Source organism: Sciurus carolinensis, chromosome 2 (genome assembly GCF_902686445.1).
Source record: "Sciurus carolinensis chromosome 2, mSciCar1.2, whole genome shotgun sequence".
NCBI classification, from domain to species: domain Eukaryota; kingdom Metazoa; phylum Chordata; class Mammalia; order Rodentia; family Sciuridae; genus Sciurus; species Sciurus carolinensis.
The window spans coordinates 118,635,725-118,663,721 of NC_062214.1; the positions used below are offsets into that span (position 1 = coordinate 118,635,725).

Here is a 27,997-nt window from a genome sequence, read left to right on the forward strand (position 1 = left end):
AAGGATTGAGCTCCAGCTAAAGAAAACAGTTACAGTTCCAACAGGAAGGCAGAGTACAGGGAATCCTCATTTCCCCAGCCCAGGCTTCTGACCTAGGAATGAAAGTTGTTCAAAACAAAACCTAGGGAGGTCAACAACAGGGAAAATATGAAAATAGAAAAACATGTTTGAAGATTTGGGGAAGATGGTAGCAATAGTGACATGATTTCTTTAGTCTGCCCAAAGTCCCCCCTTAAAAACATACAGAGAAAAGAGGATAGCAAAATTTTAAAATCTAGAAAGCTAGGTGACAAGTTTCTCCACAAAGTCCCAAATACGAGTGGGTAGAAACAAATCACCAAAAGTCACAGGCCCTGAAAGGGAAGTGGCAATATACATAACAGGAAGCCAAGCAGGGCAGAAGGGCAGCGAACTGAGCATCCCAAGGTAAACAGCAGGTACTCACTGAAAGCTCAGTGGACCCATCCCAGAGCAACATCTGAGGAAGTCAGGTCTACCTCCAAGAGTCATAATATAAGGTGGGGCTAGGCCTGGACCCTCTGAACCCTGAAAACTAACTGGCCAAACCCCACCCTCAAGAGAATTCACATTGAACAAAACACAGACAAAGGAAAAGGAAGGGTCAAATACAGGTGGGACAAGTGCTCAGTTGGATATGGCCCTTATTTTTATATACTTCAGAAGGTGCTCCAGAGCATGACATCTAAAAAGCTGCCCTAACAAGGTCGCCCTTCTAAGAGCTAGGAAAACTGATATCAGATGAAGATAAGAAACAGAGGACTGGAGTCAAATCTCATACAAAGATTATAAGGAAAAAAGATAACAGCATTTTTATAATAGATCCACAAAGCATCCAAAATGTTTTTTCTAATACAATTCCACTGTTTATCTATCTAAAATCCTCACACACAGTCTTAAAGGACTAAGGAAATAAAAAAAAAAAAAAAAGAACAGTTGTCAAGTCTCAGTACTGCTCAGAAAGGTAACTGAGCAGAGGGAAAGGTAACTGAGCAGAGGGAAAGGTAACTGGTTCACAAAGCTGTTGTTCCCTGACACTTCACAGGGTTGTCACACTGTTCCTTTCCTTCTCCTCATTCTTTTATTTTCTTATAGGTGTTATTTTGACTGAAAGTGGTTGATAAAAATGAGACATAAAAAAGTAACTACTATCTATTAGCAGAATCAAGAATCTGAGATAGCTCTCTCCATCCCCAGCTCCTTGGACACCCATTTTCCTTCAACAGTATTCCCTCAGATCTGAACGGTAATCATTATGTTACTAAAATAAAACTAGGACATAAAACTAGGAAGAATTTTTTAATCTAATATTACCTGTTCTTAATTTCATCTAATAAGTTTAAAATTCTATCTCTACTAAGAATCATTAATAAAGTTTTCATGCTTCTTATGAAATGCTTGACATAACACAATGGTCCTTTTTTTTTTTTTTTTTGGAATCAAGGACAGTTTTCCACTATAATCTTCATCGTATAATATAACCGTTAAAGGGGAAAAAAGGAAGATCCATGTTGGAGTTTTTTCAAACCCTGAATTTCTTCTCTATAATGAATGAAACACAAGATCCACACTTCTTATTGGAACTATTTTTCTTATTTGACATTTTATTCAGATCCTGAATTTCTTCTAAATCTACAATGAAACAACCATAGGATTGGGAACACTGGTTCTGAGACAGACCCATTTGCTGATGAAAGTCCAATTTCAACTGGGGAAATTTACCCAAGTGCCCAGTCTTTTCAGATTAACATTATACCTACCACCTAGAAAAATAAATCCAAGTACCCCTCTGGGTTGAAGGAAGAGTTACTTTATTTAAAAAATGGAACTATGTAATGTAAAATTAAAAAAAAAAAAGTAAATGATGGTACATAATATTTTTTATTTCTTTTTCTTAGAAAAAAAATGAGTTACATACAACTTCTCATTTATTTTCCTCTACTTCTCTATGTCCAAAGTTGAGGGCAGGTCATACTATAGGGTCCAACACACCTTCTTAACAAAATGCCAGTCACAGTGGCACACTCCTGTAATCCCAGCGGCTCAGGAGGCTGAGACAGGAGATGGTGAGTTCAAAGCCACCCTCAGCAAAAGTGAGTTACCAAGCAACTCAGTGAGTCCCTGTCTCCAAATAAAATAAAAAATAGGGCTGGGGATGTGGCTCAGTGGTGGAGTGCCCCCGAGATCAATCCCCAGTATCCTCCCTCCAAAAAAAAAAAAAAAAAAAAAAAAAAAAAAACCTACTTGTGCTCCTTTTCTTCCAGATTTGGCCACATGGAAAACTAACTATACGACTCCACAAAACAAGATGAATAAAACTCTAATACAGCAGAAATTTTGATTTCCTACGTTCTTTATCAGAATGAAGTGCACACTTCAATCAGATCAACAGACTTCCAAAGATGTATTCTATAATAAACTTGTGATAATACTGACAAGCCATTGGGGGCGGTGGTGCATGCCTATAATCCCAGTGACTTGGGAGGCTGAGGCAGGAGGATCACGAGTTCAAAGGCAGCCTCTCAGCAACTTGAGGAGGCCCTAAGCAACTTAGAGAAACCCTGTCTCTAAATATAAACAAAGGGCTAGGGATGTGGCTCAGTAGTTAAGCACTCTTGGGTTTAATCCCCAGTACCAAAAAAGTACTGAAAAGCCACTGAGGCGGTCTCTGATAGGTGTCCATCTATCTGGTACAATCAACTATCTCCTTCCTCCTACTTGACTCCTGGCATGTGGCAGTCCCTTTACTTTTACAAGTTTCCCCCTTTTTTTTTATTGTAAACAAATGGGATACATGTTGTTTCTCTGTTTGTACATGGAGTAAAGGCATACCTTTTGTGCCCCCTTTTCCTTTCATACCACACTTCAATCAGAAGTATTTCAGTGATATTTATTTCCAGGGTACAAAATGCTATCTGAATCTTTTAAAATATTTCTAACTGGAGTTTTTGACCCAATCAACAAACTCCATCAAACCCATGACACTACTGTTAAACCCAGATGTCTGTCCTTGTACAGATGTGACACTTGGAGCACAGGAGCAACAGGAAAGAGACCATGTAAATATTCAGAATCACCTCCTTTAGTGACTGGCTCCATTTTGAAACAGCTTATTTGTTTTGTGAAAGACAAAGGGTTTGTTTCTAAACCGGTCACTGTGTTGCACACCTACAGTCCCAGCAACGCAGGAGGCTGAGGAGGGAGGATCACTTAAGCCCAGGAGTTGAGGACAGCTTGGGCGACATGGCAAGACACCCTTCTTTAAAAAAAAAAAAAAAGAAAAGAAAAGAAAAGAAAATAGTGGGGGTTCGTTCTTTTACATTCAGAGTCCTAAACCCCACTGCCTTCTAAATCATCTCCTGCTCTTATCAAGAGAATATTTGCCAACATCTTCTCCCCTATAGTGAATCCACCCCCTCAGCTTATCTGTTAACAATTCATCAAAAAGCCTAGAACTGAAAGCTCAGCCCTCTCCTACAAAAAGAACAAAGCAAACAACCACCATCACCTGCCATTTTAAACAGCATGGAACTCTCATCTACTATATATAGTTAAGGAGCTTCCCAAAAAACATTTCTTCTTAGAGATTTGAAAGGATTTTTCACATAACATTCACATTGTCAAGTAGCTATCAATTCTAGTAAGATGCCAATTACCATGACAGGCTTACTGAAATCACTTAAATTTCCAAAATCATTGAAAACTGTTACTTGGCTACAATTTATTCTAGAAAAACTTACAAAATAAGAATTACAATGTCTTATTACAGTTCATTTGTATGCTATTGCACTTTATCCAAAGCACACAACAGGTTCTATGAATTCTTGATTTTTTTAAATGCCTCTTCCATGGCTCAAAATAGAAGTTATACTATTAGCTAATATTCTATTCTACTTTTAGAATAGACCTTCTTGCCAGGCACAGTAGTGCATGCCTGTAATCCCAGAGACTCAGGAGGCTGAGGCAGGAGCATCACAAGTTTGAGGACACCCTCAGCAACTTAATGAGGCTCTGTCTCAAAACAAAAAAGGGCTGGGGATGTGGCTCAGTGGTAAAGGGCCTCTGGGTTCAATCCCCAGCACCCAAAATAATAAATAATAATAGAATAGTTCTTCTTACTGATGTCTTACAAGTTTGTTCCACCATATAAATCCAAGGAAGCAAAACAGAAATTAGATTGAAACAATACTACTTTCCTTAGAGCATTCCTTGTTCTGGTTTAACTCCCTAGGCTACAGAGATGAGATGAGGTTCAGAGAAGGACTTGCCCAAAGTCTTATCAGTAGAGGCAGAATGAAAAATCTCTTAAAATGTAATTCAGTGCTTTTTGTAAATGAATATTCACTGAGCAAAATATTGGTAAAAGTTAATTCTCTGTGTAAAACATCTTAGCACCTAAAGCTTTTGTGAAAGTTCTGCTTAAAACTCATGACTATTAGGCTGGATTGCTGCTCAGTGATAGAGCACTTGCCTAGCACGTGTGAGGCACTGGGTTTGATTCTCAGCACCACATACAAATGAATGAATAAAAATAGAGGTCTATCAACATCTAAAAAAATTATTTTTAAAAACCCTCATAACTATCAAGGGAGAAAAATGAGATTTTAATTGTCAGGAGAGATGCTACAAGACAGACTGGCCATCCAAGAATCATCTGTTTCCCCCTGCTGCTGGGGGATCACATCTAGGGACTCAGGCATGTTAGGCAAGTGCTGTACCACTGAGCTATATCCCCAGCCAAGAATCATTCTGAAATGTGAAACTACCTGTCTTACATCGGTGACATCTTCTCTCTTCAAAACTCATCCTCATTTAAGTATCCTGTCTAACTTCAGTAATGACCTGGATGATAGGCAGGAAACTTACTTGTTGCCGTTGGCGGATATTTATTACCGCCCAGGGCAACAATTGCACGGGTATTTATCGAAGGTGGACTGAAAACTGAGCTACTTCTATTTCTGTGCTGCTTCCTTTTTTGCTTACTTGTAGAGAATAGAGAAAATGAGGTTTACTTGCTTAGAGAGGAGAGAGAGAGACTTTGCTTAAGAGAGAGAGACTACACTTTCAGAGATCTATATCTTCTTAGTTCTGCTGCTTCTTAAAGGTTCATCCTGCATCCTGTGAACTAAGGGTGCGTCTATCTGAGGTGCTTCTTAGTGATGAGTCCCCATACTGCGATCTGCCTATCTGTAATCTAGAGATGTGTTCTCAATTCTCCTCTCTGTGATCTGCCTTCCGCCGCTGCCTGCTGCTTCTCTCTGTGAGCTGCTGCTTTTTACCTTCTACCTATTGCCCGCTTATATTCCCTCCAGGAGGCGGAGGGCGGGGCCACACCAATTGAGATCAGGCGAGGAGCCAGCTGCCCAATCACAAGCAGGCGGGAGCAGGAGCAGTCAGGAACACCTGTACACCCTACCTCCCTTTGTGATCAAAACAACTTCTGGCTGGCTGCCAGGCGCCATCTTGGCGAGTCCGCATGGCATAGCCCCCAACACTTACTTATACCTGATTGTATGTATACAGATGAAATCTATCTGAAACAGGTCATGTACCCACCCCACAAACTTACAAACCACACAAGTGAACAAACCTGAACCAAAACTTGATCACTGAAAATAGCAAGGTTCACAGAATAAAGAAATGGCTTAGGGCTGGGGAGATAGCTCAGTTGATAGAGTGCTGCCTTGCAAGCATGAGGCCCTGGGTTCGATCCCCAGCACTGCCAAAAAAAAAAAAAAAAAAAAAAAAAGAAATGGCTTAATGGTAGGAAGACACAGCAAAAATACCTCAAAGCAAACTAAAACAGAAATCAGATGCTGACAAATGCAAAATATGAAGAAAGGAATCTATACAACACAGGTGTGATCTAAACCTCACTCCACCTATTCTTGTTAATCAAGGTTTAATGCCATCATCTTGCCGGGCACCACCCTCCTCACACCACAACTCCAAGGGAACTGCAATTCTCACTAAGCTTTCATTGCACCCAGTCCAAGTCAGAGTTGTGCAGCTAGACAATTTGTGTGCCTTTATAACTGCTCCTCACAGCATATCATTCAGTCCCCTGAATAAAGTACTGTCTTACTCTCCTTTCTGTGACCAGAGGATGTAAGTTTAACTATGAGGTCAAATTTCACAAGATTCAAGTCACAAGGGCCAAACTCAAACCCCAACCAAGAAAAGATGTTTGATTTGCCATTTCACATTAGAGAAAAATGGACCTACCAGAATTCTTTCTTCCAAGTGTCACCTTATATGGTGACAATCTGTATACACACTGACCCATGTGAGGATGAATAACTTTAGATCAATCATCTGAGAAGTCTTTTCTTGTGCAGGGATTCTACCTGAATCATAAAATTTTGTGTATGCTTCACCTTCTGTAGCTACCCAGCACCTGAAGCTCCTCTTTTGAATTCATTCTCCTTCTCAGTTTTTCCCAAATGGATAAAGGCTATAAAATGTGTATCTTTTTTCTTTCACAGGCTGGCTAATTTACATTAGAATATTTCCTTCTTTGTCTAGAGCACTTACAACATTAACACTAAAAGAAAGCTGAGTGCTTACAATACTTGTAAGTGCTTACCTTAAAGTCTACAGAAATCCAAAGACAACTACTGCAAAAACTGTAGAGATTTCAAATACCAATGTTTTATAAATGTAATAAGATTGTGCTGTTTGCAACAAAGACAAGTGCATGCATTATATTTGAAATCTTTTGCCACTTTTGCCACATAGTGGACGACCTTTGAAAGGCACTAGGCTGGCACTCTGCTGACAGAACTTTCTCTTGCTTGCCAGCCATCAGCTGAATGACATCATGGTCGCTGTCAACAAAAACTCCTCCCTTCCCTCCCCTTACTTAAACCAAAATAGAGAAATAAGAAAAAAGAAAGTGCACTTTTCAGAGACAGAGCAATTCAAGAGACCATTTCCCCATGACAGGACAGAATACTGTAATCTGCATTTCCCTTCTGCAGCTCTTTTCAAGTGTGACCTTTAGGAAGCTCTTCCAACATTAGGAAAGGAAATTTTTAATTAAAAGAAAGGGCAGCAGAGACACCTAAGGAAGGAGAAAGCTTTTACCTTGCATTAGAGAAAGGTGGATTTTCTCAAAGCTCCTGATCCATAAGGACAAAATGCAAATCCCAGGATCAAGATTATGTGGTACACACAAAAGCCAAGGACTGGGCCGTGTAAGCCCGAACATCCGGGTATTGATGAGGCTCCCTTGGAGTTTGCAATGCTAACATTACGTGTGCCTTGCCTTTAGTCCAAGTATGAAATTATTCTTCCCTGTTTCATAGAAATTTAAAACAACATTTAATATCTTCTCTAGATTCCCACAAAAAAGTCTCCAAATATTCTTTGGGGAAGCATATGAATTGAATTCTAGTATTGTTTGTACTGTTTACCTCTAACAAGGAATTCGGTGAATTTAAAATCGTAATCCAAACTCTTAAGAGGAATAAACCTGACAAAGCTAAATCCTAACAGGACACAACTGTGGATTTGACAGAAAACATGGTATCTTGTTATAACGTAATTAGCACAAAAAAGATCATCTGCCTTAAAATAGGGCCCCCACCAATGGGTTTTCTACAGGGGCAATAATGACTTGACCAGAAATTCAAAAGCCCTTCCTGGTGAGTAACACACTGTTACACAATTTTGACAAGAGAACAAAAGGAAATGTCTGAAGTATGATATATCATCAAGATAGTTCTAAATGGGTTATCATGAAGTTAGCCCTCACAAATAAAAAGTGTGGGAAAAGGTTGAGAGAGAGCGTCTGTCCCAATGAAAATGTCACAATCACCAGTAAAGCAAGCCTTGCTTCCTTCTACACAATCCCCGAGACTCTTTCTCAGTCATTATTTACAGCAATTTGATGTATTAAAGGTTTTAAAAAAAGAGAGAGAGAAACTCTTCCTTCTCTTGTATCTAACGATCCTGAAGTCACTCAAAACACAGGAAGAGTGATATTCTATAAGAACAGAGTCCTGTTTCAGACTGGCAATTTTCAAATGCTGCAATAACCAGCACTGCTTTTTTAAAAAGAATCATAGGTTTCAAGTCTGCTGAACATATTCACTCTTCTCTCTTGTTCCTGAAGAGGGCTGAAGACCTACCACTGAGATGCCAAGGTATTTCACACGAAAACAGTCTTCTTGGTCTAAAATACCCTTTTAGAATAAAAATTAAAACTACATGGCACCTCAGTAATCATTTCCTTTGTTCAACTTACACATAGAGAAACAAAGCTCTACAAATTCAGACAAATGAATTCAGTCAAGTAACCACCACAAGCAAGATACACCGCAAATCCTTCCCCACAGATTTCCATCACGCCACCCTTTGTAACTAACCTGCCTCCACCTCCAGCCACAACCACTGGATACCATTCTTATCATTTCTCCCTTTCAGAATGTCATATAAATGAAATCACACAGCACATAGCTTTTGGCGCTTTTTTTACTTAGCAGAGTATATTCCAGATCCACCTATGTTGATGTGAATAACAGATCATTCCTTTTATTGCCAACTAGGATTCTATTGTATAGCTGTACCATAGTTCATGTATCTGTTGGTTAAAGGCACTTTTAGTTCTTTCTGGCTTTGAGCATTTATTTAAAAAGCCACCATTTACACTCATCTAAGTTTTCATTTCTTGGGTACACACATGCATAGCTAACAGTGGGATTCCTCATTATATGTCTTTAACCTGATGAGAAACTGAGGTTTTGGTGTTGTCAGAGTTCTATGTCATTCTAATAGACCTGTAATGGTTTCTCACTGTGATCTTAATTTGCCTTTCTCTAATAACAAATGATGATGAGCATCTTGTGCTTATTTACCTCTAATATCTCTGGTGACTTTTTATTTATTTATTTATTTATTTATTTATTTATTGTAATATTAGGGATTGAACTCAGAAGCACTTTACCACTGATCATCCCCAGCCCTTTATTTTTATACAGGGTCTCACCAAGTTGCTAAGTTGCTGAAGCTGGCTTTGAACTTGTGATCCTCCTGCCTCAGTCTCCCCATTTTCCATTTTTTAATGGGTGTTTATATTATTAAGTACAAAAATATGCTGATGTTCAGTTCAATCTTTTGTTGGATATGTGATTTAAAAATATTTTCTCCCAGGCTGTGGCTTATCTTTTATTTTCTCCTGAATGTCTTTCCCAGAGCACAAGTTTTTAATTTTCATGCAGTCAAATTTATCCATTTTTTTCTTTTCTGGCTTTGTTTCTGGTTACTTAAGAAACCTTTGTCTAACCTAGATCACAAATGTCCTCTCCTACTTTCTCTTCTAAAAGAGCGACTATCCCTCCATTCATTTCAAAACAATTTAACTCAAGTAGCATGTAATAATAATTGCTTTAATATCTGTCTGATAATTCCAGTATCTGGGTCGTCTTGAGGCTGGCATTGATTGCCCCTTGCCTCAAGAGTTGGTTACATTTCTTAGGTATATAGTGAGACTTTTGAATAATATTCTGAATATTAAGTTATTTGGTCTCTGGATCCCATTAAAGACAGTTTTGAACTGATAAAGATAGTTTACCAGGAATTGTAAACTGCTCATAAACAGCTGTTCTGTAGTATGTCCATTTCGACTACAAAGACCTAACACTGGCCCACTTTGTCCAAAGAGCACTGTGGTTTTGTTTGTTCCATTGTGTGTCAGGTCATCAATTTTGTTAGGATCAAACAGCAAAGTGGGTGACAGTTCCAATGTCATCACTCTAGTCCTCAAGGCTTTTGCTATGCTGCTCTGGGTCTGCACACGCACAGCCCAAAAGGAGCCTGAGCCAGCTCATACACAGCACGGGAGGTGCCCTTTCCCCAGCTCTTTCCTCTCCAGGATTCTTCCACTTCTCTGTCCCAAAGATGGGGCTTCTAGCTACCCATGGGTAGTTCTAGCTACCCATGTTGTCCCTCAGAGAGCCACACTCAGGGGGCAAAGCAAAGAAAGAAAAAAGAAAAATCAGAACAGGCATGCTCCCGCACTCTGACCTTTGGTTCCTTCCGAGTTCTCCTGCCAAGAGGAAATGATTCCTATAGGCCCAGTGGCTCTGGTTCTCCAAGGTATCTGCACACTGTGATTCAACAAAGGATGCCATTCCCTCCACTCTCTCCTGCCTACAAATCCCTGGTCTTGTGGCCAGAAAGCTGGAATTTCTCTTGGGTTTTAGCTACCTCTGAACCCCCACTGCAGCTCTGCAGAGAGTCCTTTAGCTCAAGGCCAGAGAGAAAAGAAAAGCTACAAGAAACTCACCCTGCCATTCCCCAATACAGGTCACTTCTCCAGGCTTCCATGTCTTCCCAATCTGCCAGATTTTCTTTACTTCTTGAGTCCTCGGGTAACTTGTCCATGGATTTTGGACAGTCAGCAGCAACAGACATGAGCCACAGTAGACTAAACTTCATCTTGGCCATGACCTCAATTTTAGACACTGAGGCAGCATTGTCTCTCTCAAATCTTCAGATAAGTGCCCACATACACTTGAGCTGAGCCCTGCCCTTCTTGCCCTCCTCTCCATGATGTCTGGGTGGAGAAAACCTGGTCACTGTTTCTTATAAACTCACGAGATTCAGCATACTCTTTTTATCCCCCTTCTAGGTGTCACTATTTTAGGCCCTACAGAAAGAACAGAAGGAAAGAAAGAAAAAAACTAACTAACTTCTGCAACAATGTCCTATTCTAGACCCACTCTGTAAGCCTCTATTGCTTGTCAGTCCTTCAATCACACCAGACATAGAGGCCAGGTGGTGTTAACCACTCCCTGTCAACAGCCTGTGCTTCCCGGGTGCACCCCATTACCATTAAGAAGACCTAATCCACACACCTGCAGGCTGTCGAGGGCATCAAAGAAAGCTTGTGTTCAAAATTCTGACAGGTATCTCTTTCTTTGGCATTGATACTCATTCTGGCTCTTTTCACGACTGACAAAGAGAAAGGAGCCCAGAGATTAGATTTGGGTTCAGATGCATGGCTAAACCTCTCCTTCTTCACTACTTTTAGTTGTAATTAGGAAAAGTACAAAGCCTGCCCTTATAAAATCAATTTTAATATTTCTACAATATTGGAAGTAATCCTTTGCTTAAACACAAAATCCACTACTCAAGCATGAAACAAATATCTGAGAGGCTATGCTATGCCACAAAATACAGCAGCCAGCAAGGTAGACTCCTGCCCTCAGGGAGCTCATGAGCTGCTGGAGGAGTCGAACAATAAGCAAGTAAATATATGATGTTGATATAAATACATAAAACAACAATGTCGGGTAGTAGTGATCAATGCCATCAAAGTAAAATAGGTAAAGAGATGGAGAATGAGGGGCCAACCTCTGTGGAAATGTCTAAGTGAAGAACCAGGTGAACTCAGAAGCAGGCCAGGGGAAGATCTGGAGACAGAAAGGCAGAGAAAGCTCCAGGCAGCAAGGGCCCCAATCTTCAGGAAAAAACAACCCTGACACATTTAAGGACTAGAAAGAAAGGAAGTCTCATGGATAGACAGGATTAAACTAGGAGAGAGTAAAGAAATGAAGGTCCAGAAGGAACCAGATAATGAAAAGCCTTTCAGGATGTGATATGGTATTTGATTTGATTTTAGAGTCAAGGTCTTGCTATATTGCACTGGTCTCAAACTCCTGAGATCAAGTGAACCCCCTACCTCAGCCTCCAGAGTAGCTGGGACTACAGGTAAGTCACTGTATCTGCTCTGGATTTTATTCTAACTATAATAGAAAGACAGACCTAGAGACATGAAAAATGCAAGGTTTTATCTGACCATCTTTCTCACCCTCAAGTTCAACCAAAAGAACTGCATTCAATTAAAAAAAAAAAAAAGAGAGAAAGTATTGCCTTCAAATTCACAGCAAAACCTAATGTTTAAATCACGTCATCCTCAGTCCTAAGAGACTGAGGTTCAATACAAAGTCAAATCACAAATTTAAAGATGAATAAGCATAATTCATCCATTTCTAAAATAACACTATTTATATTTCATAAGTAATACTCTCAAATGCTAAATTATTCTTTTTCTGTTAGAGAAGAAAAATGAAAGAATTTAGTCTTTTAATTTGTATTTTTATTACAAAAATCAAACACATTACAATGAATCCCCAGGTACCAATAACCCCCTTCAACAATTACAAAGAATTTGACAATCTTATTTTGCTCTATCCCTCTCTGATTTCCCCAAAGGCATACACAGTGATGAAAGTGTAAAGAAATACAGGAACCAAATGAAAAAGCTCCTCCCAGTGGTCAAAACTGGAATAATCAGCTCAAAAAAATACAGTATTGGATTATGTATAGCCCATGATATAAAATAAACACCCATGGGTCCATACTAATGTAAGTGACTGAGTAAGTAAGTCAGTGGAGTAGAAAAATCACCCATGCAGAATTCTAAACAATTGACACAGGCACTCCACCCTCCAGGAGGGTGCTCTTCAGTGTGACCTTCCAGAGAGTGCATTGGGGAAGTGGGCAGGTAGCAAGGAACTTTGGTGGTGGAGAAACCTGGCAAGTACTACTTCAGTCAGTGATCAAAGTTAACAACATGTTGACAGGATGTAGACAGAGGGGCATCCTACACCAGATCTGACCAGAATTCCTCAAACTGTCAAGGGCATCGAAAATTTTAAAAGTCTAAGAAATTGTCACAGTCAGGAGGGTCCTAAGGAGATGTGATGAGTAACCATGGTGTGGTACCCTGAATGGGATCCTGAAACAGACTTGACACTAGACAATCTAAAGAAACCTGAAAAGGTTTTTGTTAATAATAATGTACCAATGTTGGTTTATTAACTGTAATAACTGTGGCACACTAATGTTAGATCCTAATTCTAAGAGAAACTGGCTGCAGAGTATGTGGGAATTTCTTTATTCTAGTCTCTCAATTTTTCATTACATAGAACTATTCTAAAAATCTATAAAGTTTATAAATATATATATACACACTATATATAAAGCATATAAATATATGGGTACACACACACACACACACACACACACACACATATACACAGAGAGAGAGAGAAAGTGCCAGCCTTAGAGGATGCATGTGCTGAGACCACATACCTTACAGAAGCAATCCCCTTATCCCACTACTATGAAATGTTTCAGTTGATAAAACAATGAGACTAAAAATTAACTTCCAAACAACTTTGCAATTGAGACTCTAGGACTTTTACTTTTCTGAACAAACTCTATCTGTACTCTACCTATCTCTTAAGTATATGGACACAACTAGAAAATATTTGTTAGATAGGGTTACCTCCTCAAATAAGCTCACCATAGCAATACAGTTAACTACTATTATGGTGAAATGGGTGTGATGACAAAAATAACACAAATATTACAAAGATTTTTAAGTCAGAAAGAAGTGTAAACACTATAAACCCTAAAATAATCCCTAAATCTAAGACCATGACTACATATAGTCATGGCTATATATATAGGCTACATATAGGTGTAATTAACTTTACTCAACTAAGAAGTTAAGGAGGCTTGGTTATGTGAATATTTTAGGGGGGAAAGTTTATATGTTCACTACTGGCCATAGAAAAAACAAGATTTCTACATTTTTTTTAAAAGAAGGTATGTGTTTAGAAAGGTTGAGAAACATTCACAGGACACAACCATGCTCAGCTTTGCATAAGCATGATCCATCAATGTCTGAAGCAGGAAATTAACTAACGTTACTGCCATTTGGAAAAATATTGGACTGCTTACCCCACCTGCTGTTCACAGATAAAACTGAGCTTTGGTTGCTAGTTTCCTCTCAGCTGTGAGCACATGCATTATTTTCTTTTTCTCCTGCTGCCCTGCGCTGGAGATGGTACCAGGGGCTTCATGCATGCAAAACTAGCCCTCTGCCACTCAGCTATGCCCCCTGCCTGATATGTTCTGCTGATTATTTTGGAGCTAGGAAAGGGCTTTGGAGTTAATAGTTGAACCTTCATTTGACAGATAGGTCAATTGTCCTTTATTTGAGTAAGCCAAAAGGCACTTAGAATTTTTTTTTTTCTTTCCTTTTTGTTCCCCTACATGTAGGGCATTTGTTTATAAGAAGGCCACACATCTTGTGCCCCTCCTCACAATGGCCCCAGATTCCTATTGGGCGTGTTATAAACAGAGAAACCACTCTTCAGGCCCCTGCTCTGAGCACACCCCATCTTAACACATTTGCTTTCAACTCTAGTATTCATTTTTTGAAAGAAAAATCCTTAATCAGGCCAGGCACACTGGCACATACCTGTAATCTCAATGGCTTGGGAGGCAGGAGGATGGTGAGTTCAAACCTAGCCTCAGCAACTTAGCAAGGCCCTAGCAACTCAGCGAGACCCATCTCTAAATAAAATATTTTAAAAGGTCTGAAAATGTGACTCAGTAGTTAAGTGTCCATGGATTCAATTCCTAGTACTAAAAAAAAAAAAAAAAAAAAAATCCTTAGTCTGAACTTTTGTGAAGAGAAATGACGCATGATCTTGTCACAGTCAGTTTAAAGCAATCTGCACTTCCAAAATGTGTACCTATAGAGCACATTGAATCTAACAATTAAAAAACCAAAACAAAAATAACCCATAACTTTGATTTAATTGATAATAAATCACAATGATGTCATTCCAAAATCCTAAAACTGATTGGTCACTTACAGACTTTCCTGTTCTCAAACAGAAATTGAGAAAGGAAGGCAAAAAGGAAATGGAAGTTTCCCAGTCTTTTTTAACATCACATATTGCAAAAGCTTAGAAGCCCTGATATTTAAGCTTTGAGAATGAGAGGAAGGCTTGTATAGCTTTGGTAGTACAATAAGGGGAAGTCATATCCCTGGGGCTGGGAGTGTAGCTCAGTGGTAGGGAACTTGCATAGGGGATGAGAACCTGGGTTCAATCCCCAGCACAGGGGGGGAAAAAAAAAAGTGAAGTCACATCCCTAGATTTTAAAAACTGGACAGACTTCAATTTCTAAGTTATTTGGTGGAAACTTTAAATAATTCACATCTCCACATTTTATACCTAAGGTACATATTGAATACACCAGAAAAGCTTAAGTCAACAGACCTAAAGGATGAACTACAATCCAACAGACTGACCATTTGCTGTATATTAGAAAAGATACACATGCTTGAAGGGAACGCATGAACAGCAGTTCACACATAAGTAACAGTTGCAGGAGGGAAAAAATTAAAAATTGTTTCAGTCATTTGTTAATGAAAAACTAAATGGCATTCTGGAAATCAGAAACTTCAAATTCAAGTATTAATTCCAGCACCTACTAATAGGCTATATCCGTAAAAAGGCCTAAATCCACCCATTATTTTTTCATCTGCAAAACTACATTTAACACAACCTGCCTCCCTCACAAGTAGGTTCTGGCAATATTTTAAATGTGAGGACTTCTTTAAGGCCTACTCTGAACAACTCATTATCCTGCCTTATTTCACAAAGGTAATCACTGTTTCCTACCTAGTCTTCCAGAAATGTTCTAAGCATATATATAAAATTGGAATAATACTATACAACTTTTCTAAGGTAACTCTTTTCCTCTGTGTTGGACATTTTCCCATATCTACCCCATTCTTTTTTTTTTTTTAAATATACATTTATTTTATTAATTCATTTTTATGTGGTGCTGAGAATCGACCCCAGTGCCTCACATATGCCAGGCAAGCACTTTACCACTGAGCCACATCCTCAGCTCCCTACCCCATTCTTTAAGAGCTGCTCAGTATTCCTCCCTTTCCAGGTAATCCTTATATTAAACAATGTTGCAACGAACAGCCGGCTACTTACTTGATAATTTGTTCACATTCATCTGTAACATAATATGTTAGATTTAGAATTACTGGACTAAATAGAATTACTAAACTAAATTATGATGTCAGTTGTCTCACTTACAGATTTTGTCATCTCTCACCAAGAAAACAGAAAAGTAAACTCAATACACATTGGAAATGATCAATGCTTTGTTGAAAAACAAAGCTTAAAGGTTTCTTCTGCATGTAGTTTAATGAGAAAGTCTACCTCTAAGGAAATTAACATAGATTTTTAAATGTTTTAAGAAACATAATTTATGTTTCCACCATCTCTTTGAAGAAAAATAAGAACCTACAATTTCTATTTGGCAAAAGAAACTGGAATATTAATAACAACAACACTGAGACACAAGAAATGCTATCTCCTGGGTTAGGCCTGACCTAGTTTTATAGCCATAAAGGAACACTACTAAAATGAGAGTGTAATTTCATTCTTCTCTGTGAGGTTAAAAAGAAAAGATTTACCTAACCCCATTACTCCATACATAAAACACAACATGTATTTATACATAAATTTTAGTCAAAATTTAACAAACTAAATCATTTTCTAAATAAGAAAAACCTAAGGAAAAGACTGAAAAAGTAAGTACTAAAATTTCTATTGGAATCTATATTTCAAATATCATTTGAATTTTATAATCAAATAACAACCAACCCCAAAAAAACTTTGTATTTACTGACTGACCCCCCCAAAAAAGTAAGGAATCCAAAATATAGTCAAAATAAGAATTAAACCCGCACGATAAATAAAACAAATTTGTTTAAAACCAATAAGAGAACAAAATAATTAGATGGGATTCTATACCTATAAAACCTCTAGATACTATCATTTGTTTTACTCTCAGGTGTTTTAAAGAACTGTTATTTGCATTGTTAGGAAACTATTAAGACTATTAAGACTTAGACTTTTTACATATAACTTATGAATATGAAAACTAAATATAAAATCCAATGCAACTTAAAGTTCTTATATATATCTGGCCCTTAGGAGAGTAAGAGTTATTTTAGTTACTGAGACTTCAATCACCAAAAGTGTATTTTAAATAATATAACAAATGCAAATAAAACATAAGGACCTCCCTCCCTGAACTCCAAAAATGACACTAAGCTAACTTCACCACTCACCTTGTAAAGTACCTTCCAAATGCTATCTCATTCAACAAACATTTACCAAACTCTTTCCAAAAACTAGCAATGCTATATCATGTACAGGCTTTCAAGTAGCTAATATTTAATGGAGGAGACATACAAGTAAATGATTAACTGTAATAAAATGCAGAATGAAAATAAGAGCTTTATTTACAAAGTACAAAATTACTGAGGAAAACTAGAAGCTTCACAAAGAAAGGTGGCATCTGAGCTGAGCTTGTGAAGACAAGATTTTTGAAGTATGAAAATTATGGGGAAAAAGGAATACACTAGATTGCAAATTATAGAAACCAATTCTGGCTAATTTAGGCAGAAAAGGGTTTTTTATTGTTGTTGTTTGTTTTTTGTTTTCTGTTTTTTGGTTTTGTTTTTTTGTTTTGTTTTGTTTTGTTTTTGTTTTTGTTTTGTTTTTTTTGAGAAAAAGGAAAATGTTTTATTGCTTTGCAAGCAAAGGAGAAACACAGGGAACTCCTGTCCCAGCACTTGTGATTCTCCAGAAAAGGAATTTATTAAAAGAATTTCTGGAGGCTCAAAAGATTGACAAGAAGTCTAGAGAACCAGGCTGAATTAAAAACAGGCAAGAAGAAGGCAGCTGCAAACTTAAAAGTAACCTAACAGATGAGTTAGATGTGTGGTGACTGCCACAGCGAAGGTACTCTAATATCCCTGCTTCTGTATCATTGCCTCAAGATTCAGAACCTAATAAAGGACATTATTGTATCAATTAGTGAAAGCTCTATGAGGTTAGATGACCGTATTGTAACAATGTTAATTTCCTGGTTTTGATCACTGTGCTATGGTTATGAGATTTCCTTGCTTTCAGGAATACACACCCACCTGTTTAGGGGCAAAGGGACATTATCATGCCTACCACTTAATCTTTAAAGTTCAGGGGGAAAATGGGGTGTGAGCGTGGAGAGGAGGAGAGAGAGAGAGAGAGAGAGAGAGAGAGAGAGAGAGAGAGAGAGAGAGAGAGAGAAGAGAAAGGGAGAGAAAGGAGAGAAAGGGGAGAGGCCAAGCTCAAATGACCATCCTCCCCTCTGTACCTCTACAAAGTTGGACACCACAGAAACCCACCACCCAGGGATAATCCCTACAGTCTTTGTGTGCACTGTCTTGCCTGTCTTCCCTATTTTAAAATCACAGTATATTTGTAGAATCCTTTTTTCAAGAGAGACCATGTTTCTGGCAATACACAACCACAAAAAAAAAAAAAAAAAATCTGAATAAAGGGAAATAATCTGTTTTTCCCACTCCAAACATATATTGTTATGTATCCCTATGTCCTTTCAAAGTTTTAAATGCATACATATATATATGTCATAATTGTCACATTGATACAGTACTGTCTTTTTTTAGTTTCATTCTCATGATATCTTTCCAGTTTTATAATGCAAAAATGTACATCAAAATGTGAACAGTGATTATTTCTGGGTGATGATATTAATAGTAATTTCTATTTTCTTCTTGATATTTTTCTGTTATTTAACAGCAGAAAAGATGAAATCTTTAGCTCAGATATAACTTTTAATCTTAGGCTATGACTTCCAAACTCTGATATAAAGGGAAGGAAAGGAAACAGATTTTTTCACCCAGTACTGGGAATTGAACACAAGGATACACTACCACTATGCTACATCTCCAGCCCTTTTTAAATTTTATTGTGATACAGGGCCACAGTAAGTCACCCAGGGTGGCCTTGAACTTGTGATCCTCCTGCCTCATTCTCCTGAGTCACTGGGATCACAGGCATAAACCCTTAATTTTCATAGCAAAGGGTGACACTCTAAGAGAGGTCAGACTTGAGACAAATTTGGAATTGAAGAAACCAGAGATCAGGACAATAACATACAAGTAGATATCACCCAGGATGCAGTTTAAAAAAATAAATACATATATATGTGTGTGTGTGTGTTTATATACATATATACATATATATATATATATATATAAAATGTGTATACATATTTTATAAACAGGTGCCAGAATCTGCAGAGGAATGAAGAGTTCATGAAATGATAATCGCAGTTGATTAAATAGCTATATCACTAGTTTTTGCATTTGATACAATCTTATCAATAATTTGAGAGGGAAAAGTCTTTATATTATACATTGAAAAAGTAGCCTGGGACCTTTTGTAATCTTAAATTATGTTTTTTGGTGCAATAATATTAAAAAAAAAAAAAAAACCTCTGTTGTTCCCAAGACTAGAATTCTGGTCTACATAATAGAACTAAGGGATGATACAATTCGTCCCAAACAAAAAGGGATAAGTTTCTAATAATTAGAAATGTCCAAGAGTGGTGATGGCTAATTCAAAATATAGAACAGAAGCACTTCCAAAACAATAGAATAAAAATCTCTGGAAATTCACTCTCCCACAAAGAACACTGACAATGCTCATCAAAATCAACTTTTTCAAAATCAACTTTTTCAAACTCTGGAAAGCAAGCACAGACTTATAACAAGCCAAAGAGCACTTCTTCAAGAAAAATAGATCAATATCAGTAAGAACAGCAACTTGTTTCATCCCCATCCCACTCTAACCAGTTCTGCAGTAGCTATGAAAACCAGCAATCTCACAACTATGGTGAGCATGAACATCAGCAACTTTAAACCCACTGGAGAGAGCAGAAGAGCTTGCTAAAAGCTCATCCCCAGAAAGCTGTCACTATTTGTACTCTTTGGCAGCTCTGAGAAAAACGCTCAGGTCTTTATTCCCCCAGCCTCTGAGCACACTGATAAAAAACAGTCCTATCACCAGGAATTTTTTCAAAAACAATCAGTAGCAAAGTTTTAAAATCACAGTGGCCTAAGGCTGTGATATCAAGAGGGACTCTAATGAGACAAAAAAAAAAAAAAAAAAACTTAGAAGAAAAAGTTGGAGAAGAAGATATTCAAGGGGGCTTTGGAGAGCTTTGACATATTCCAATGAATCTAGAAGGCCATGCACATGTACAAGACTGTAGTCATGGTGAGGAAAGATGTGAGAAGACCCTGTCTCTCCTCTGGCTACCCACAAGGCTCTACACAAGCAGGAAGTGAAGGTAAGGTAGAGTTGTAAATTTCCTATGGGAGCACGGAAAGTATACCCAACCCACAGAGAAATCCCTTCAGCAAAGGCTGGAAGACATAATGTTTGAGGTACTTAAGGAAATTTTAAATGAAAAATGATACATCTGATTCAATAAGTAATAAAAGTCTAAATATTCCATACACGTTCACTCACGTGTATGTATTAGTGTGTACTTTTGCATCTCACCTACAAAGTGTAAGAGAAAACCCTACATGAGGAAAGACAGCAGAATGTAAGTGACTACAAATATAATAACTACTTTTACTGCATTCATCTAATTCAGTCTTTACAACTGTATAAGACACCCTTTATCACCTTTTACTGGTGAGTAAACTGGGATTCCAAAAGCTTTAGTAACTCTTCTAAGATTCTAAAATTAGCAACTACCTTAGCTGGAAGGTAGGATTCTAACCTATCAGACACTAAAACAAAAATTACTTTCCTCTGAAGGAAAGACAGGGTGGGAAAAAAAGGAAGAGAAAGAAAGGGAGATGGACAAAAAGCTTAATACTTATGTCATTAAGAGGTTACACCTCGATACTCATTTGTCTATAAATTTGTGTTATCTACTACTTTGAAATAATAATTGCTGTTTGTCCATAATAAACTCCAATCCCTAAGCTTTCAGAGAGCTCCTTCTGCACACTGGTCCTCAGGCTTCAAGAGCACCTCCCACACACCCGCATCACCCAGGACACCAAAAAGAAAACAGCTGAGGCTAAACCTTAATTCTCACCTCCAATACCACCAACTCTATCAAATAATCCTCCACTTTTTCTACTTGTATATTGTAAAAATGAAAAGCAAACCAACTCATCTAATTTTTCCTTTCAATGTATGTAAAGTATGAGTTTGTAAAATAACATCTTCCAACCACCTGATAATTCAAGGATTCCCTCCACTGACCATAAGAAGAAGGGGGAATAAGTGCATTAAAATTTGGGAACTGTACATAATCATAGTACTGCTGCCTTAAAAAAAGGAAAGCAGCAATAAAACATAATACATGGGTAGGAGGTTAAAAACAGTAAGAGAAAATGGGAAGCCAAGCTTCATCTTTAGAATATTCCTCATTTTTTTTCATCAAGCTTTGCTTCCAGAAAAATCCTAACTTCCTTGGAAAGACTTGAAGTTTGTAAACTGTAACAGGAATTAATAAGCCTTCTAATAGTACAAAACTATTCTTTAAGCAGACCAACAATTAAACAAAGACATATAATTTTATTACCAGTCTTGCAGTAAATGGAAAAAATGGTGGTAAAATATTCTTGTCCTCAATATCATGAGTTCTGCTCACTAGGATATGAATTCTTAATTGACAAAAGAACAATGAATTCCAAATCCACCATGTAAATGAAATTCACACTGCATCAGACTTCAAGAATGAACAAGCTTAATATGTTTAATTTCCCCAAATTGCAGCTATTTCACACCAGAGATCATACATATCTAGATTTGGTAACTATGAATCACAGAAGACACACCCATTAACAAAGTCTCTCAGCAACAGTAACTTGGTATAGCTAAATGCAGAAATGGAGGAATCCCAGCCATGATCATCCAAAAGAATAGAGATGAATTTTTGTAACATTTCTGTCGTCCCAATTTTTTTTTTTTTTTTTTTTGGTACCAGTGGCACGTAACCACTGAACCACATCCCCAGCCCCCTTTTTATATTTTACTTAGAAACAGGGTCTCACTAAGTTGCTTAGGACCTCACTAAATTGCTGAAGCTGGCTTAACTCACAATCCTCCTGCCTCAGCCTCCCAAAGCACTGAGATTACATACATGCGTCACCATGCCCAGCCCAATTATGATTCTTAAATGGATAAAGGCAAATATCAAATTACCATAGTATTTAGAATCCATCCATTTATAAAAATAGTTCTATTTAAAATGTCAATATGCCAGTAACAGTGGCACACACCTGTAATCCCAGCAGCTCAGGAGACAGAGACAGGAAGATCAAGAGTTCAAAGCCAGCCTCAGCAAAAAGGAAGGCACTAGGCAAATCAGTGAGTCCCTGTGTCTAAATAAAATACAAAATACGGTTGGGGATGTGACTCAGTGATCAAGTGCTCCTGAGTTCAATCCCTGGCACCCCCAAAAAAAAAATAAATTTAAAAATGTCAATATATACAATATGCTGGAAATTTTGTTTTGACACTATCTGAACCATTGATTTTCTTAAAATATTACATATAAACTTAAAAATACATTATACATGGTTTCTTTAAAAATGTTTCAGCAGAATACAAGTAAAATAGTTCAAGAATCAGTTGTCTGTGTATACAATGTTAATATGTAAGTCAAATATTAGTGAGAAAAGCACACCTCACAATAGGACAAGTTAACGAAAATAAGGATGCTCCAACAGTGTCTGAGCAACGGCTTGCAGCCGCAGGGATAAAGCCAAGTCCATGGGTTACCAAGAGCAAGTCTACAGCAGTTTTCTGTTGGGACAGTTAAAGCACGTTCAGTTTCAAACCAAATCTGCTTCAGGCTTTCTGCAAAAGTGGGAATACAGTCTAAAGGCTGTCACTTGAGTTTCAAAAGCTCTCAATCTCCAGCTGGCCAACATGATGCAGGTCACTCCTTTCAGCAACAGTGAAGGTACAAGTGCTTCAGAAAACTGCCAGTATCTGATTTGACATCATTTATTCTTCAAGGCTCAAAGAATTCCCTTTTACTGAGTGACATGGAAATGTCAAAGGCATCTTGAATTGATTCTACTCAGGCAAGAGGTTTCTATTATTATTCATAAAGCAAAAAAGTTTGGCAAGAAAAAGAAATGCCTCCAAAGTTCTACTGTTCTCAGGCAGCTGTAAACAGCTGTTTTTTTCTTTTATTGGCTGTAAGTAACTAAAAAGTGAATATAAGCCAAGCACAGAGGTGCACACCTAAAATCCTAGGGACTCAAGAGACTGAGGCAGGAGGATTGAAAGTTCAAGGCCAGCCTAGGCAACTTAGTGAAACCCTGAATCAAAATAAAAAATAAAAGAACTGAGGATGTGGTAAAACATTCTGGGTTCAATATAACCATGTGTGGTGGCACATGCAACCATGTAGCTCTAGCTACTCAATAGACTGAAGCAGGAAGATCACTTGAGTCCAGGAGTTCAAGTCCAGCCTGGGTAACATAGTGAGATCATGTCTCAGGGAGAAAAAAAGTGAATACAAACAGCTGCCATCTAAACATGGTGCAAGAAAGGAAAGATCTCCTAATAACATCCAATTATATAATGTGGTACCAAAAAACTTAATGTGGTACCAGTATTAACTTAAAACCTTATAACCATATAGAATCATAAGAAAGAAAAATAAAAGGTGTATGAAAAAAAATCACTCAAAAGTCCTCCCTAAGCCACTTTGTCAAATCTTAAAGCCATAGCCCTATGTGGTGGTGCATACCTGTAATCCCAGAGGCTCAGGAGGCTGAGACAGGAGGGTTACAAGTTAAAGACCAGCCTCAGCAAATTAGCAAGGCCCTAAGCAATTTGGCAAGACCCTGTCTCAAAATGAAAAATAAAAAAGGGTTAAGGATATGGCTCAGTGGTAAAGAGTCCCTGGGTTCAATCCCCAGTACTGGGGGAAAAAAAATAAAAATAAAATCCCAAAGTCATGCCAGGAGCATCTTAGAGTAGAAATTGAAAGAACAGGACCTAGAGTCAAAAATCCTGGGTTGAATCCAGACTCAGCAAATTGCTGGTTGAATGACAGTAAATGAGGTTATTCAACCTCTCCTAAACTTTGAATTATTTAATTGTGCTCCAGTTTTCTCATCTCATACCAATGGCTTGGTAACTGTGAATACCTATTATACTACTGAGAGGAAAAAAGAAAATAAAAATTTAAAACTGGGTAGAGAAGCATACAACTGTAATCCCAGCTCTCAGGAGGCTGAGGCAGGAGGATCACAAATTGAAGATCAGCTTAGGTGACTTAGGAAAAACTTGTCTTGAAGCAAAATGGCAGGGGGGTGCAGCTGGATAGGGCTGGGGATATAGATCAGCAGTAAAGTGCTTGCCTAGCATGCATGAATCCCTGGGTTCAATTCCCCAGCACCACAAATAAATAAGGGTTGAGTGTGTAACTGAGTGGTAGAACACTTGCCTAGCAATGTGAAATACTGGGTCCAATCCCCACTGCAAGTAAGCAAAAAAGAAAGAGAGAGAGAGAGAGAGAGAGACAAACAAAAACTGTTAATATCCCTTGATTTCTTCTCTGCTCACAGCTCAACAAAATGGTAAATATTAGGAACAAGACAAGAATGTCCTCTTTTACCATTCTTATTCACTTACAGTACTGAAAGTCTCATCCAGAGCAAGATCACAAGAAAAATAAAGAACATCCAAAAAGAAAAGGAGAAAGTCAAATTATCCCTGTTTGTAGATGATATCTTATATACCACCAAAAAAAACAAAAAAAAAAACAAAAAACCTGTTAGAACTGATAAATTCAGTAAGGCTGTAAAATGCAAAATTAAACTACAAAAATCAGTAGCATTTTTATACACCAATAACAAAACTACTAAGAAAGAAGACAAAAAAGCAATCCTAATTACTGTAGCAACAAAAACAAAAATAAAATACAGAGGAAAAAATTGAACCAAAAAAGTGAATGATCTTTACACTGAAAATTTTACAACACCAATAAAAGAAATTGAAGAAGACACAAAAAAAAAAAAAATGGAAAGAATTAATTGAATATTTCCAAATAGCCAGTTGAGGAATAACTTCTAATGTTCTATAACACAGTAGGATAACTATGGTTGTTATCTATTAATTGAATATTTCCAAATAGCCAGATGAGTCTTTTAACAGTTCCCAAAACAAAGAGATGATGTATGTCTGAAGGTGACTGATTTGTCAATTACTGATTTGATCATTACACACTGCATACATGTTATTGAAATGTCACCCTGTAGCCCATAAATCTGTGTCAATTAAAAATAAATAATTTTAAAATATAAATGTAATACTAAACAAATCCTTGGTTCTTTTTTAAGTTAATGACTGCATCAAATACAACATCATGTTTCTAGTGAGTATTCCATGAAGATAGTAATCTTTTGACAAGCTCACCCAAAATCCGTAAGCTTAAGACTCATACCATCTACAGAGGGAATGATTCAAGAGCAAGCCACTAACAATACTCAACTTAGTTCTCAACTAAGTTACCTTGGAGCATTACATATCTAAAAGTTGTTTTGTTTTGTTCTGTTTTGTTTTCTATTCCATGTAGTTAACTAACATAGAAAACAAAGGATATAAACAGTATTGAGTTCTGCAGCTGGCTAGACCTCTGTCATGATTTGCTTTTTTTCAGATCATTTTGACTAATCCCTCTTTAGCTACAAATACACTATGGGACACAAGAATAAAGAGGCATCAGGAAGATCAATCTTATGCCCTTTAATCTTTAAGCTCCAAGAACGGGTACTCTTAGTAAGATTAAATATCAATCTGAAAAGTGTAAGGGACCGAGAGGTCACCAATCCAAAACAATATGAAGGAATAATCTTTCCCACATCCCTTCATCCAGCTGTAGCTGAAAACAGGACGATGTGGCAACAATGGTGGCAACTGCAGTCATCTTTATGTCCCAGGCACTGTGCTGAGCATAGATATACACTGATGTATCTAATCAACACACCACAACATGAGAAAATTCTAAAAGAAAGCATAAGATGGAATTTTCAAGACCACTCTGACAAGGGAAAAGAGCCTAAAATTTTAATAGAATGGGTTACAATACTAACATAAAAATAGTCCTATCATTGTTTTTCTAAATTATTTATCATCATTTTACTTAATACAGTTCAACAGAGATGAGTAAGGCAGAACCTTCACTCACTGAACCCAATAAATAAAACACATTTATTAATAAAGGCCTTGTTCCAGACACTGTAGTTAATATCAAAGGTACAATTACTACTAAAGCCTGATCCTTACAGCCCAGATGCATCTACAGTACTTTGTCCTCAGTAAATGTGCAAGGGGTTCACAACAATGTAAAAGAGAAAAGAGTAGATTCAAGGGCTTGATTAAATCCCAGCTCTCCTTGCCTATGAAAGCTGAGGCAAATCAGTTAACCCATAAAAATGCAGATTACATGTATATATTATGTTTGTATTATATATACACATGTATCATATAAAATGGTTGTTATAAGGACAAAATGTGTTATAAGGACAAAACACCAGCATTAGGCTGGTGTTAGTTTCTTCCTCAAACTGGCAGGTAAGCTGATCCTAATTTTTTTTTCATTACCTCACAGGTTTTGCTTGTTACCTGCTTTAATCCTAAGAGGTTAAGGTTTTTACACTTAAATTTAAGTTTTATAATTTTCCAACTCTATATGTCTGTATACAACTACTATCTTTAGAAATATCTTACCTACTTTGCCCTTAAGATATTGCAAATATAGAGCTGGGGTGAGGAGGATAGCTCAGTGTACAGCATGTGGCATGGCCCTGGGTTGTGTCCCTGGGAGTGGGGTTATTGGGGAGATATTGCAAATTTCAGTAATAGGAAATTTAGCCTGAATAAATTTTTTTTAAAAGAATTTTTAGGGGCTAGGGAGATATCTCAGTCGGTAGAGTGCTTGCCTTGTAAGCATAAGGCCCTGGGTTCGATCCTCAGCACCCAAAAAAAAAAAAAGAATTTTTAATCTATGTGCATAAGAATTCAAAAATACAAACACAATTTTGCACTACAAATATTAAAGTAACAGAACAGCTCATAAAAAGACAGTATTCTAACTACGGTAGCTGAGATATGATAATTTGCTCATGTATATATCATTCCCTCCTCCAATCTGAGAAATTTCCCTATATGAATTTAACATTGATCATATAAAAACTCAGACCTGACGGCTGGAACATTCACACACTGAAAATTCAAAAAAACAAGGCAAATGACCTCTGATTACACAGATAGGTGTTTAACAGGACTATGCTTATTTTTAAAAAGGGACATCTGACCTCACCCCCAAATGTCTATTGAGGGCATTCTTTCATTCGACTTTTTTTTTTTTTTTTTTTTTTTTAATCATGCGCCCGCTGAGTGCCAGGCACTGCATAGGGAGGGAACAAACCACACACTCCTCGCCTCCCCATCCCAGGAGGGCCCTGGTGACAAGGCAGCCGGGGTCCCGGCGCCTACAGACCAAACCCTGGCCACGCCCCGCCTGCGGGGGTTAAGCAAGTGACAGCAAGGGACCCAACGCGCCCGTACACCAGCAGCCCCGACGCACGGCCTCCGCCCTGGGTCTCGAACTCCAGGGCCGCGGCCCGGGGCCAAGGTGGAAGCCCACTACGCCGCGCTCCGCGGAGAGGGGCGCCGAGGGCCGCCACGTGCACGCCCGCGCGCCACGGCCTCCCTCGCGTCCCGCGCAGGCGCCCCGCTGCCGGCTCGCGCACCCGCACGCTCGCCCGCGCTCCCGACTCGGCCCGGGCCCCACCAGCCCCGGTGGCGTGCTGCCGAATCCCACCAGCCGTCGCCTCTTACCGGCGCGCTGACCCCGGCGCCGCGGCCTCCCGGCTCCCGGCGGCCGCCTCGCGGGGCGCCTCCTCCTCGGCTGCCGCGGCCTCCGCGGAAACCCCGGCCGCGACCCCGGCGGCCGCCTCCGTCCCCGCCGCCGCCTCTCGCCACCGAGGATGCGGCTCCGGCCCGTTCGCGGTCACGATCCCCGCCGGGCCGATCACGCCCGGGTCGCCGCCCGCGGCCGCCCCGAGCTCCTCGCTCCGCCTGCATCTGGCCGCCGCCGGCCGACCTGAGCGCACCGGAGCGGGGCCGCTGCGGAGACGCCCTGGCCCTACCGGAAACGGGCCGCACGGAGCAGCCGCGAGCGACAGGCCCCCGGCGGCGGTGGCGAGACGCGGGGTGCGGGGCCGGGTGGACGGGGGGCG

At 38.7% G+C, this 27,997-nt stretch overlaps 2 protein-coding genes and 1 non-coding gene across 3 annotated transcripts in view; 1 reads left to right on the top strand and 2 right to left on the bottom strand.

Annotated features, from left to right (window-relative positions):
* The window catches only part of Aven (apoptosis and caspase activation inhibitor), a 195,947-nt gene extending 167,973 nt beyond the window's left edge, over positions 1-27,974 (bottom strand). The window contains exon 1 of the mRNA XM_047533716.1: positions 27,597-27,974. Within this exon, the coding sequence (XP_047389672.1) occupies positions 27,597-27,842 (246 nt within the window). The 5' untranslated portion in view covers positions 27,843-27,974. The remainder of the gene's footprint in view (positions 1-27,596) is intronic.
* The window catches only part of Chrm5 (cholinergic receptor muscarinic 5), a 39,843-nt gene that overhangs the window by 1,167 nt on the left and 10,679 nt on the right, over positions 1-27,997 (top strand). The gene's annotated exons all lie outside the window — the stretch shown is intronic.
* LOC124978538 (small nucleolar RNA SNORA11) lies at positions 14,087-14,214 on the bottom strand. The gene has a single exon (XR_007107516.1). It is a non-coding gene; the product is annotated as a small nucleolar RNA SNORA11 (small nucleolar RNA).